Source organism: Triticum aestivum, chromosome 6A (assembly GCF_018294505.1).
Source record: "Triticum aestivum cultivar Chinese Spring chromosome 6A, IWGSC CS RefSeq v2.1, whole genome shotgun sequence".
Classification (NCBI taxonomy): domain Eukaryota; kingdom Viridiplantae; phylum Streptophyta; class Magnoliopsida; order Poales; family Poaceae; genus Triticum; species Triticum aestivum.
In genome coordinates, this window is record NC_057809.1 from 191,896,287 (window position 1) to 191,909,191 (window position 12,905).

A 12,905-nucleotide genomic window follows, 5' to 3' on the forward strand; every position below is an offset into this window, starting at 1 on the left:
CTTGGGAATTAGTGTGATAGAAGTATCGTTCAACCCCGCTGGTAGCTCTCCTCCATTGAGAAAATCCAACACTACTAGTGTAACATCAGCACCTAGTAAATCCCAGTGTCGCTGGTAAAAACCTGCACTAAAACTATCTACACCCAGAGCTTTGGAAGGTGCCATCTGGAATAGTGCCACCTTCACTTCTTCGGCCGTGTAGGGCTTACCGAGATCATCATTCATGGCCTGGGAAACTTTAACAGGCACATGCGATAATAGATCGCTCGCATCCGAAAAACCCTGTGTTTCATACAGGTTTTGATAAAAATCTTGCACCTCCATCGTATCCTCCTCTTCAGACGAATAGACCGAGCCATCCTCTCATCGAAGGCAGGATATTTTGTTGATCCGTTTGCGCTGTGCCGCTTGAGCCTGAAAATAGGTCGTATTTCAGTCTCCTTCACGAAGCCAGGGGACTCTGGATCGCTGTCTAAGCCACACCTCTTCCTGGTGCAGCGTCTCCTTCAGTTTTTGCACAATTTGTTTCTCCTCCTCCGTTGGCCCCGAGCCAACAAACTCGCACCGAATTCAATCTAGCCTCTTCTGCAGTTGTCAAGCAGTGCGCGTAAGACTGCCGAATTCTCTAGAACCCCATGGTTCAAGTGTCTGTTGTAATGTATCCAAAGCCATCGAAATCCCTTGGAGCCCAGGTCCTCGTTGTATGCCCCACCAGGTTTCCTAAACCAGACGGTCATAATCCAGATGAGTCTGCCAAACATTCTCATAGGGGAATTGCTTCTTTGCCCGTGACCTACCGGGCTATGCAACTTTATTTCTGTCATCACGAAGCAGTGATCCGACTCCACCGATGGAAGATGTCTAACTCTGATATGCGCAAAGTGTTGTCTGAACTCTTCGTTTGCAAAAAACCTATCCAACCTGGCATTGACATTTGCATCGCCTGCTTGATGATTATCCCATGTGTATGTTGTCCTTGACCAGCCAAGATCCTGTAAAGAAACATCGTCGATCACCTCCCTGAAAGCGCGCATCTGCCTCTCCGGCCGTGCTGTTTTACTAAAGTGCTCGGAAGCGAACAAAGTTTCATTAAAATCACCCGCACACAACCATGCCGCATGAGGTATTGCATGAAGGGAGCGGAGAGTTTGCCAACTCTGGTGACGACCATCAACTCTTGGTGCCCCGCATATACCCGTGAAACGCCATGTTGAGGAAACTTGATCATTACTTTGGACAACCGCATCAATATGGCACTGACTAAAATTCTTTAACTCGACAATAACATCGCGAGACCAGAAAAGACCAATACCGCGACTAAGGCCGGCACTGTCTACAGCAAAACAACCTCCAAAACCTAGAGTGTATTTCAAATCCTCAACTCTTTTTGCATTGATTTTTGTTTCCATAACAAAGAGGAGGGTGGGTCCTTCTAGCTTCACAATACTGCGAAGCTCTCAAACTGCCTCGGGGTTCCCAAGCCCCCGACAGTTCCAGCTCAAACAGCTCATTGGGACGGGCAGGATCGCGGAGCGATCTCTGCCGAATTGTCCGGTGTGGGTTTCTTCTTTTCTGCTCACGGATGAAATCCTCCCCATCAGTGTCATTGCTAGCTGAAGTTGGATCCTCATCGTTTTTACTTATGCCAGCTCCATCTGCATTTGTTCCTCCCCCAGTAAGGAGCAAAGTTTTCGCCACAGGCATGTATACCTAATTTGGCCCCTCTTTGCGCTTCGGCTGCGTCTTGCTCTTATGTGGGGAGATCACCTCCTCACCGGTTTCCTTGTGAGTGCTAGAATTTCTCGTTGTTTGTTTGTTGTTCGTACCCGACTTTGGTTCCTTGGGGAAACCATCATAGCCTTGCTTCCTTGACTCGTCCGGAGCACGAAGCGACTGACCAAATGGAAGTTCTCCTTTCTCATCTCTCGAACCTGGTGTCGGACAGTAAAGTTCAGAGTGTCCCGGTCTGCCACAGGAGAAACAGAAATATCGCACCTACTCATATTGGATGTCATACATGTCCACCTTCTTTCTCCTTGCAGAATCTATCAAAATCCACCTTCTAAGTGGTTTGTTCACGTCAATGGAGATCCTTGCACGCAGGAACCCCCCATTGTGGTCAAACTTGACTTGTTGTGCATGTTGATCCATCTGTTTAGCAATGGGCATCCACCATGGCTCATCTCTCAAATTGTAGGGTAGGTTAATAACCCTAGCCCAAATATGCAGCCTATCAAACTTTACCTCATCCGGCCTCATGCACTCATCAAACTCTGCCAATATGATAGCATGCTTGTTGATATGCCATGGTGATCCACCCCAAACTCGATCTTTATCTCGTTGATTCTCGAATTCCGCCACAAACAGGTTCAGCCCCGTAGGACGGAACTGCAACCCCCGTGGATTGCCCCACGCCGAACGGAGCGCGTTGGTGATGGTCTGAATATGAACAGGATTACGGTGCGGTACTTTACCAGCCAGCAGCCACTTCCCCAATCCTCCCTCCGTCCGACCATCAAGCACAAGCGGAGTCGCCTCTTCCTCAGATATGTCAAGCTTTCCCAAGGCCTCCTCCAGCTTCTTTCTCATGTCGCTGCCCGCCTGAGAACCGTCCCCTGCTGTCGCGCGAGGGGCAGCCATCGCCGGTATCCCAGCCGTCAATCCCTCCTCGCGCCGGCGACAAATCCCCGGTCGAACGTCGAGTTCCACGTCAAAACCCTAGATCGCCTCGGGCGCCGCCAGAGGGTTTAGGATTTCAGGGAAAAACTATGAAGAAATGGGAATTTGCTTCCAAAGAATTTTGAACTTGCATCTAAAAAAATGAGTATTTGCTTCCAAAGAATTTTGTATTGCATCTAGAAAAATGAGGATTTGCTTCCATATACAACAAAAATAATGCATCTAACCAGGTTTTGCACCGCATAAACACAATGTAGACGCCCATGCTTCCAAAGATACATATTGTGCTTCTAAATCATTATGATACTATTTTCATATATCAGAGAATTGCTTTCATACAAACATATATTTTTTTCAATAAAAAAGGAAATATATGATTTCCGCAATTGTGAACATTTGCACCAGTTAAACAAAAAAATTGCTTCCATTGTGATCAAGAAGCACTGAACCATCTACGTCAGTAACACGATCTGCAAGCATAAGTGAAGATTGTGACGGGCACCATGGCCTTGTGGAAAGACGTGTTACATCTTACTACCTTCTTCTATACTACCTGCAATCCGAGATATGATCATGCGACTGGGTTAACAAAATTCGATGAACATATCCTAAAGCGATGGAGAAGAACTCTACAATGCTTAAAATTATGAAAATGCCCAAATGGAGAAAAGAACAATAGAAACTATGCCCCCTCCATTCATCCATGATGATTTAATGATACATGCAATCCAGTTTCAAACTAGTGCATCAGTCAGGACTCACATGTGCTTCACCCTGGTCGCCTACTTGTACATGCAATGCAGAGATACAACGTCGCCGGGTAATCCACACTCCTCTCCTGCATCGCGTAAGAGGCTATCCCAGTTGGCCTCGTATCCAAACCGGGACAGCGCTCAGGCAAGGTGGATCAGAGGCCAAAACTGCAGGTGTAACAGGGCCCAATCCTGGCAAAATTAAGCACGGCGACGATGGAGGTTACTAGCTTGTCGGTGAGCAGGTGGTGGGTCAGTCCCCGCGCCAGACAAGGGGACACAACAACGAGGTGTAACTCGTGCTTGGCGGTAGAGAACCGGAGATGGGCATGGCAAGCTCTTCGATGTGCATTTGATGGACAGGAGAGATGGAGAGATTATGGGGCGTAGGCCAGAAAATCCGGTGGTTAATATCAGGCTTGATATGTCTCGAAAAAAATCAGGCTTGATTTAAGGGCATCTCTCAGCCGTGAGACCAAATACAAATCGACTTTGTCCGACGAGTCTGACAAATGATTCACATCGAAATACTGTAGGGAAGTGTTTCCCTTCATGTAAACAGCCAAAATAAGGATAATCCATACCTTTAACAACAAATCCTCCAAATTATGAATGTCAAGCCTAGATCTCAAGGATGGAGATCAATTTACAATTTGACAAAACTATTGAATTCCCCAATCAACAACATATCAGAGCAGAAATTGGCCTCTCACCAGAGCAATAACATTTCGATATGCCAGTAAGTCACCATATACAACAACATTGTTACACATATCCTACAAATCATTTCTATTGTATACTGCTCCCCGGTATCCATCACTCAGCCTGGGCGTTCGGGTACCCGTACCCGTTACCCGAACCCGAACCGAACCGGAATAACCGAAATGTGGGTTAATTCGGGTATCGGTCTTCGGTACGGTTCTTATTTTCAGACTGTTCGGTCTTCGGGTAAGGGTTCGGTTACTAGTCTCGAAAACCCGAACAAACCATATTAACCGAAGTTTATATAAGCAACGTCTCACGCGATCACTGGATCACACCACACATGCGGCTGCGCGGCCCAGGCCCAACTCACCTCTCCCCACCGCTCGTATAAAGCCTCACACGGTCCCACCCTCACAGTCACACGAAACCCTCGACGGCTCGACCCCTCCTCCCTCTCGTCCTAACCCTAGTCCCCAGTGGCGGCGGCGGCGGCGGCGGCTGTGACGCAGGAGGCGGGATGGCGCGTCGGCGCGTGATGGCGTGAGGCACGTGGGCAGGTCATGATGCTGTAGCGATGCGCCGAACTGCCGAAGGAGCCGCAGTTGCTGGATCGAGTGGAGACGGAGACGCGCGAGCCACCGGCCGGAGTCAACGCACTGAGCACGGTCGACGGCAGCAACAGCAAGTGATCAACGTGAGTGTGGTAAGTCCCTTGACTTTGTCACTCCCCAAGTTTCACTTTGTCCCGATTCAGATGCTCAATTGCTCAAGTAGTCAAGTGTTCGTTGACTTGTTGGTATATGGGCTGTAGGCGTTTATATAGATAGTGAGTTTGAGTCCCGATTCAGATGCTCAAGTACTGTAATTACTACTATGTGTATGTAGATAGCAGATTGTTTTGACACCTTATGCAGACAACAAAATTGATGTATGTGTATCAGTGTATGCAGAGTTGCAGACAACAGACTAAATTCTACTGTTAGGCTAAATTCTACTGTTAAATGTACTATTTGTAGATAAATTCTACTATTTATTTATATAAATTCTACTGTTAGGCTAAATTCTACTGTTAAATTAGACAACAGACTAAATTCTACTGTTAGACAACAAAATTGATGTATGTGTATTAGTTCACTAGTTGTAGATAAAGTGTACTATTAGGCTAAATTCTACTGTTAAATGTACTTTTTCCTGTAACTATGAGTGATGTTATATATTGTACTGTTTATTTCATCTTACTTATACTGTTATATTTTCTATAACAAATTGTCACTTCTCATTGCTGATATGTTAGGCTAACTAGTTGTATCATTTGTTGTTTGTAGATGGCAGAACAAAGTTCTCGTATTTCGCATTCAGACACCTCCCCTTACAACGCTTCAAACTTGGAGAAGGACAGTCATGATGGGCAACAGCTCCCCGACCAGCAGCAGAAGGAGACGACCGAGGCTGAGAAGAATACAGAAAATGCCAAGAAAAGGAAGGAAATGGCTCCACGGTCGGAAGTTTGGAATCATTTTAGCAAGGAAGTAAATGCCACGACAGCAACATGCAACTATTGCAAAAGTGAGCTTGCTTGTGGTTCTAAAAGGAATGGTACATCATCCTTGTTGAAGCATTTGACAACCTGCAAGAGAAATCCTCATAGCAACAAGGATGACAAGCAACCAACTCTACAAGCTACTCCGAATCAGGGGGATGCTAGTAAGTGTTCACTCACTACCTGGAGATTTGATCAGGATAAGCTTAGAGATGCTTTGGCTGAAATGGTAATTGTGGATGAGCTTCCGTTTGCATTTGTTGAGAAGCCAGGATTTAGAAGGTTTGTGGCAAAGGCTTGTCCTCGTTTCAATGTCCCATCCAGGAGGACGGTTACTAGAGATTGTGTCCGCATTCATTATAGGGAGAAAGTCAAGCTAAAGAAATTCTTCAAAGAATCTTGTGAAAGAGTTTGTGTAACTACCGACACATGGACATCTTCCCAAAAGCAGAATTTTATGTGTGTGACAGCCCATTTTATTGACAATGACTGGGTTCTGCATAAGTGGATCATTGGGTTTTTCTTGGTGAGGGGTCATAAGGGGGAAGACATTGGGAAGGACCTGGAGAAGTGTTTGGTTGAGTGGGGCATAGATAAGGTGTTTTCAGTAACAGTTGACAATGCCTCACCAAATGATGGAGCAGTAAGCTACATAAAGAGGATCATGAACAGTGCCAATGCAAGCATAGGGAGAGGAGAATATATGCACATGAGATGTGCTGCTCACATTCTGAACTTGATAGTTACCGATGGGCTAAAAGAGTTGGATATCTCGGTGAAGCGAGTCCGTGCTGCAGTCAAGTTTGTTAAGAATTCTCCAGCTAGAATTACTAAGTTCAAGAAGTGTGCTGAATTAGAGAAGTTGGCAAATAAAGGTTTCTTGTCACTTGATGTATGCACTAGATGGAACTCCACATTCTTAATGCTGAAAGCTGCAGCCACATATGAGAAGGTGTTCGTGAGGTATGAAGAAGAGGACCCATACTTTGCAATTGAGCTAAATGGCGACAAAATGCCAGGAGTGCCTCAACCAGAAGATTGGGATAATGCTTCAAAGATGGCAGAGTTTCTTGAGCATTTCTATAAGCTTACCCTTCGTGTTTCAGCCTCAAATCATTGCACATCTCACATCTTCTTCCATCAAATTGCTGATATCATTGTCTTGCTGAGGGCTTGGTGTGGAAGTGGAGACCCTTTGCGGAGAGAGATGGGAGAAAGGATGCTGGACAAGTACAACAAGTATTGGGCAGATCACAAGAGCTTCAACATCTTGATCTTTGTGGCTGTTGCTCTTGATCCAAGATACAAGTTGTCAAATTACATCAAGATTGCAACTTTTGAAATGTTTGGGCAGATCAATGGAGAGGAAGTGTGGACAAAAATGAATACAACTCTTACAAATCTGTTCCAAGAGTATTTTAAGTTATATGGTCCAACTGAGCAAGAAGTGCAGCCTGATGATGCACCTAGCTTTGAAGAGGACAGCAGCGAAAGCTTGATGAGTTCCTTGATTGCAAAGAGAATGAGAATGAATGACTGTGGAATCAGCATTAGCCCTTCGAAGTCTGAACTTGAAAAGTATCTTACAGAGGATAATGAAGCAAACAGCAGCAAATTCAACATTCTTGAGTGGTGGAAGGTCAACTCATCTAGATTCCCTGTGCTATCACGTTTAGCTCGTGATGTCCTAGCTTTCCCGATATCTACAGTCGCATCAGAGTCAGCTTTTAGCACCGGTGGACGCATTCTTGATGAGTTCCGAAGCTCGCTCACTCCATTCATGGTGCAGGCACTAATTTGTACTCAGGATTGGTTGCGAAGAGAAATTCCTGTTAACAATGAAGAGAATGAAGAGCTACTTGCCAACCTAGAGGATGGTAATTATGCAAACAAGATACTCTTAGATATGTGCTTTCCATTTTGTTCATACTTACATTCTCTCGCTTACTCCATTTATTTCAGCGATACTTCAAGAATTGTCTGATCTGAGCGTTGCTAATGCTAAGTCCGGTACAAGTGCTGGTGTCCACATCACCATTGATGACATCGAATCATAAGTCTTGGTGAGTAAAATTCTTGCAAGATTTCCCCTGTAACTTGCATGTTGTTTTCAACTTGATATGCTCGAAACTATGGTGGGAAAGTGGAAATGATATGCATGATCTCGTATACATATCACCTTAATGTTACGCAAGATTTCTGTTTTAATTTGTTTTGCACTATATTTAAGTGATTTTCGTTCCACTTTTGCAGGGAATAGCAGAAGAACATCAAGTGTGCCGCCAGCCCGCCAACCTAAGGAACACTCTCAGCTCACTCTCAGCTCGCCCTCAAGGATACTTCATACTTGTTAAGCCCTTAAAATATTAGCTATGGTTATCTCAGCTTGGACCTATTACTAGTGTCATGTGTGTGTTTGTGACTGTTTGGACCTATTCAGCTTGAACCATGTTTATTGTGTGTTTGGACGACTTGTGTTGTGCACTGGTGTGTTGGGAGCTATCACCTATGAGAGTATGAGACAATGATGTGAGTCTATTATTGTCAAATTTGATGTCATGTTGCTGAATGCATGAATCTGTGCTTGTGTTGTCCACTTGTGTAACTGAATTTGCGCTTGCACTGTGCATTTCTGCTATGCACTTGCATATCACCTGAGACTAAATTTGTGCTTTTGTTATATCTGATTTTTTTGCTGCTGTGATTGTGAGGCTATGTTGCACTGAATTTTCAAACTCTGAATTGTGTACAGTATGCTGGTCTGAATATTTCGGGTTATGGGTACCCAAATTACCCGAACCGAAATTTTCGGGTAATTTGGGTACGGTTCCTTTTCTGGCAGACACAAGTTCGGCTCTCATTTTCAACTACCCGTATTACCCGTAAACCGAACTAACCGAACCGAATAAACCGTATTACCCGAACGCCCAGGCTGATCCATCACATGGTCATGCTTCTTACGCTCATCTCTTTCAGAGTGCTAACAGATCTGTAGAACAACTTAAGATTACGTCCAACTTTGTCCTGCAAGGGCAGCCAAAGATATTGTTTCATTTTCAGAGCACACCAACCTCAACAAAGCCAAGCATGAGAAAGAAGTAGATCCCAAACTTCTCAGCAAGTTCAATAGAAGTTTGTATATTCACCTGGCCCAATTTTGCTTACATACATACATTAATTTAAAGCTGAGCTAATGAATTGAGACATTTATATGAGTTCTATACCTCTTTTAAATGCTCTAGCCTCTCCAATAAAGGGAGTAGTTCGTCGGAAAATGAAGACAAGTCTTCTGCACAAGCTCTACAAATATATGAACGTAATGGTGTTTCAGACTTCAAAAATAAAACAGTAAGAAACAAAGTGTTTGCAAAACCAATAAATATTCATACTCATCGTGGAAATGAACAAGGAGAATAGTGATGGCACATTCAGCGACTTGGAGTAGAAGTGTTATAAGCTGGTCTCGGTTGCCAGCCATGCAACACAAATCTATCATTGCAATATATCTCCTACAAAGAGAGAAACAGTCTAGTGGTTACCTACTGAAAATGCTGTTGATGAGTAGATACTACTCCGTAGATAGCATCAACCATTGATACAATATAAACTTACGATCATTGCAGGATAGCTAATGCATGATACAGTGCCTAGTAATAGCATGATAACACATGAGAGAAAAAACTTTACCACAGTCAAATAATGATGTACTTGTATATTTTCGCTATTGTCATCCCAAGCAGAATAAAGAACATTTAGTCAAGGGACCAGGAATATTTTTTTACTTCCCTATTATGTTTTCCCCGTCAAAATGTGCACATTATTGCTGAGATGTTTGAATGACAAGATAGCGTACATCTGAACCAAGATTGTGGGTAAGAATCCAGAAACAAAATAGAGTGGTACCTTTTACGGATGTTATCGTTGGGCGAGATGCAATCTTGCTTCATGCATACTTTTATTATCTCATCGACCTCCTTCCTAGATAACTCATTCAAATCACGAACCTGTAGGATGAAGCAGACAAATTAACTCTTGTGGAATCAAAGATTGAGAGCATACACATAGTTACTTTCAAATCCAAAGAACTAAACCACCAGATCATTTCCATCAACTCCAGATATGTATTCAACTTCCAACTACATATTCAGCGGATATGCTCCTTACTTGGAATCCGCTCTAAGTAATATATTTAGTGTCAAGGTAGCTTAGCAAATTAAATACCTTATTCAACAACAAATATTTTTCTTCACCTACTCTCTCAAGAGCAAGTGTTACAGAGTTCAGAAGATTTGAAACCATTTGTAGTGTTGGTTGCTGCTGACCAAATTTGTTGTCATCACCGTCTGAAATCTGCAAGGTCAGGTTGCAGAATGTTATCAACAATGTATGAAAACATATAAAGCACCAAACAATTGGACTCTGCATTTGACTTTTACATGGTGATACACATATAACACTACATTGGTCACTTAGTTCAATTCCATAACCCCCTGCGTTGATTTGGCAGTACTCCCTCCGTCCGGTGAAAAGTGTACATATAGAAATTTTAGGACAAATTATGAAGTGGAGTAAAAAATGTATCGAGAAGATGCAAGCCACCATCTCTCTCCTCTTTAATTAGCCAACCCCCAATGAGCTAAGTGCATGTAGAAATTAAGAAGACCATGTGTAGAATGTTATTGGTCTTGATTACCGTGTGATGAGAGAAAATCATTTTGTTCTACTTTAAAGTGCATTGGGAAGATAGACGTACACTTCTTTGTGGACAAATTTTAAAGCCAAACATACACTTTTCACCGGAAAGAGGGAGTAAATGCCAAGTGTTATGCAGGATTGCAGACAGCCATATCACATGATAGAATTTTTGTATATTTATTTTGACAATATCATAAGTTTATGTGTTTACCAGCATATTACTTCAAAATAAACAATCAAAGTTCCATACTGGAGACCACCAAAGCAACTATTAGGGACATGTGCAGTAACATGGGAACAAAATTGTTTTTCTTTCACCGCCTTTTTTTAGAAATACCGAGTAGAAAGCAGCATAGAAGTTGCATTGAATATAAATTTATGAGAGAGACATCACAACTCACAAGCCTCATGCCTAATCACTACAAGCACGAGTTTATTAACTAACAGAATATTATGAGCAAGGTTCTAACCAATCAAAAAGTAGGATGACTGCAACCAAATAGCAAAATCAACAAAATACTTTTTTTCCTTTATTGTACTTAAACCTGACTGCACAGACAACACGACCATGAACAAAAAACATAATAGGGGTTTAAACAGCATCACTTACTTGAAACCGCATGTTCTTCTTTGTAGCCAGAAAATATAGGTAAGAGATTAGGCCAAAGCAGATACCAAATAATACCAACTCTGACTTCTGATTCTGGTGGGCAGTGACATTTACATGTATTAGAAGAGACCCAAGTGCATAAGAGTACACAAATAGAAGATTAGGACTTGCCTCAATCATATTTGGTGATTGAATGAAATTCAGAGATCCAAAATCAAGACTAAAAAGAGAATGCATCATGGAGAATAGATCTTGGACATAGCTGCATTCATCATTTTCCTCGTATGCCCATATCTATTAAGTATACAAAGAAGGTGAACCCACCATAATGTAGAAGACAAAAATCAAATGAGAAGCAAATAACAAACCTTGCTGAGAATAGAAACCACCATATTAAGCCGCTCCAAGCTGAAGGCATTAGCTCCAGATATGTTCTCTCTTAAAATGCTATCAAAAATGGACTGATGCTGCTTGGCAAAATCCACTATCTCACGTACAATTTTGTTCTTCACCTGAATCAAGATTTAAATTTCTAGTGGAACAGAAATACAGAAATTTCACAGACTAACATCAAAGCAAAGGATGCGTCTCAAGTAGAACTCATCACGACCAATAGCCCACGGTCCCCATGAAGAACATTGATTATGCCCAATGCTACTTAGAAGGAATTGCTATTTAACTTAAACAGTAAAATGCCGCTGAAGTTATGTCACTGCAATGGTCGATTGACAAAATAGCAAGACTAGAGCAAGATCGTTCAGCTAATCATATTTAGCCATCGATCGTCATAATTAAATACGAAATAATGTAGAAATACCTAGAAGTAGTGCGATGTACTTCATGTTAGCGTATAGCTCATCAAAATTTATATTTCTAATTTTTCCTTTTTACATTCTTTTATTTAATGCTTTTTTGCAGGGCCATCACCTGCCGATACGACTATCAAAAAGAAATTGAACTTCACAGAGATCAAATGCCATTTAATCTTCATTGTTTGGTTCTCGTGCAAATAATTTTTTCCCCAAATGTAACTAGGCATATGGCATGAAAAAATAAGTGGATACCCAGAAATAGTACACATTTATGTTTCCAAATGCTCGGTGCAGATGACATGAAGAAAATGTGGACATACTGACCTCAAGAAAATCAGCTGAGTCCACGAGGGATGTGAAAGATGTGATTATCCGCAGTACTGGTGCAGTAAGTGACCACTTCTTGTCAATTTCCCCAGCTCGTTCCTTCACAACATTGGAGTTTAGCCTTGAACTTCCCTGATAATATACAAATATTGTAAGTGCATCTGCATAAACAATAAGCATTTAACAGCTAAATGGTACAGACTTCATAGCACACCTTTTTCTGATAACCCAAGAGGTTGCACGATGAAAGATTTTGTAAAGCACCCATGGATAACAAAATCTGAGAGCCATGTTTGCCATAATGGTGAGTGATTCTCAGAAGTAATGAAAACTGAGCATCAATAGTGCAAAACCGCTGTGAAAACTCTGATGAGCATGACATGTCCTACAAAACAAAAGAAAGTTGATGAAACAGGACAGTAGGAAAAGCAAGACAAAGAACTATAGGCAGCAAACTTCATTGCTAATGCTAATTACAAAACCACGAGCGCACTGACAATAAACGAAATCTTTCAAAGAGAAACTCCACTAAACTTTTCCACACAAACCCCATCTTACTGTGGCTGTTCATCTTTAATACTCCATGTGCACAAAAAGACAAAGATAATGGAAAATAATGCAGTTATCAGGCTTCATAAAACAATAGAGATATGTTATCACTGCCTTCTAGAAAAAAAGAACATAGGCAGAGTTCCTCGTTTCAGACAGATAAAATAAAAGCCATAAAACAATCAGACGTAAGAACATTTGCTGTCGGACCATATCTTCATGGTTCAGACAGATAA

General features: G+C 42.2%; 2 protein-coding genes across 7 annotated transcripts in view; one reads left to right on the top strand and one right to left on the bottom strand.

Moving 5' to 3' along the window:
* Positions 1-3,986: 3,986 nt before the first annotated feature.
* The window catches only part of LOC123127234 (nuclear pore complex protein NUP205), a 37,497-nt gene continuing 28,578 nt past the window's right edge, over positions 3,987-12,905 (bottom strand). Inside the window, exons 35-46 of one of the 4 annotated variants that reach the window (XR_006462201.1) lie at positions 12,335-12,505; positions 12,118-12,252; positions 11,350-11,493; positions 11,153-11,275; positions 10,982-11,074; positions 9,898-10,026; positions 9,580-9,680; positions 9,066-9,185; positions 8,901-8,976; positions 8,596-8,700; positions 7,611-7,766; positions 6,208-7,505 (exon numbers count right to left, since the gene is read on the bottom strand). Coding sequence is in view for 3 of the 4 variants with exons in the window: in XM_044546823.1 (XP_044402758.1) it covers positions 4,248-4,251; positions 8,621-8,700; positions 8,901-8,976; positions 9,066-9,185; positions 9,580-9,680; positions 9,898-10,026; positions 10,982-11,074; positions 11,153-11,275; positions 11,350-11,493; positions 12,118-12,252; positions 12,335-12,505 (1,176 nt within the window). In the remaining variant the exon portion in view is untranslated. Of the gene's footprint in view, positions 4,252-6,207; positions 7,506-7,558; positions 7,767-8,595; positions 8,701-8,900; positions 8,977-9,065; positions 9,186-9,579; positions 9,681-9,897; positions 10,027-10,981; positions 11,075-11,152; positions 11,276-11,349; positions 11,494-12,117; positions 12,253-12,334; positions 12,506-12,905 lie in introns of those variants that run through there. The other 3 variants (XM_044546823.1, XM_044546825.1, XM_044546824.1) reach the window with 3 other exon arrangements.
* On the top strand, positions 4,270-8,270 carry LOC123127235 (zinc finger BED domain-containing protein RICESLEEPER 2). 3 transcript variants are annotated; one of them, XM_044546826.1, is made up of 4 exons: positions 4,283-4,839; positions 5,462-7,553; positions 7,639-7,739; positions 7,930-8,270. In XM_044546826.1, exons 1-3 carry the CDS (start codon positions 4,711-4,713, stop codon positions 7,731-7,733), a joined length of 2,316 nt encoding a protein of 771 aa, XP_044402761.1. In that variant the 5' UTR covers positions 4,283-4,710; the 3' UTR covers positions 7,734-7,739; positions 7,930-8,270. The 3 variants fall into 3 exon arrangements, 1 of the variants encoding a protein (XP_044402761.1); XR_006462203.1 differs by having other exon boundaries at positions 4,270-4,830; positions 5,462-7,739; XR_006462202.1 differs by having other exon boundaries at positions 4,276-4,839; positions 5,462-7,739.

Coding starts and splice junctions, on each gene's coding strand:
- LOC123127235 (XM_044546826.1), top strand. CDS start 4,711: ATGCGCCGAACTGCCGAAGGAGCCGCAGTTGCTGGATCGAGTGGAGAC. Junction 4,840..5,461: donor AAGTGATCAACGTGAGTGTG/GTAAGTCCCTTG, acceptor TGTTGTTTGTAG/ATGGCAGAACAAAGTTCTCG. Junction 7,554..7,638: donor ACTTGCCAACCTAGAGGATG/GTAATTATGCAA, acceptor CATTTATTTCAG/CGATACTTCAAGAATTGTCT.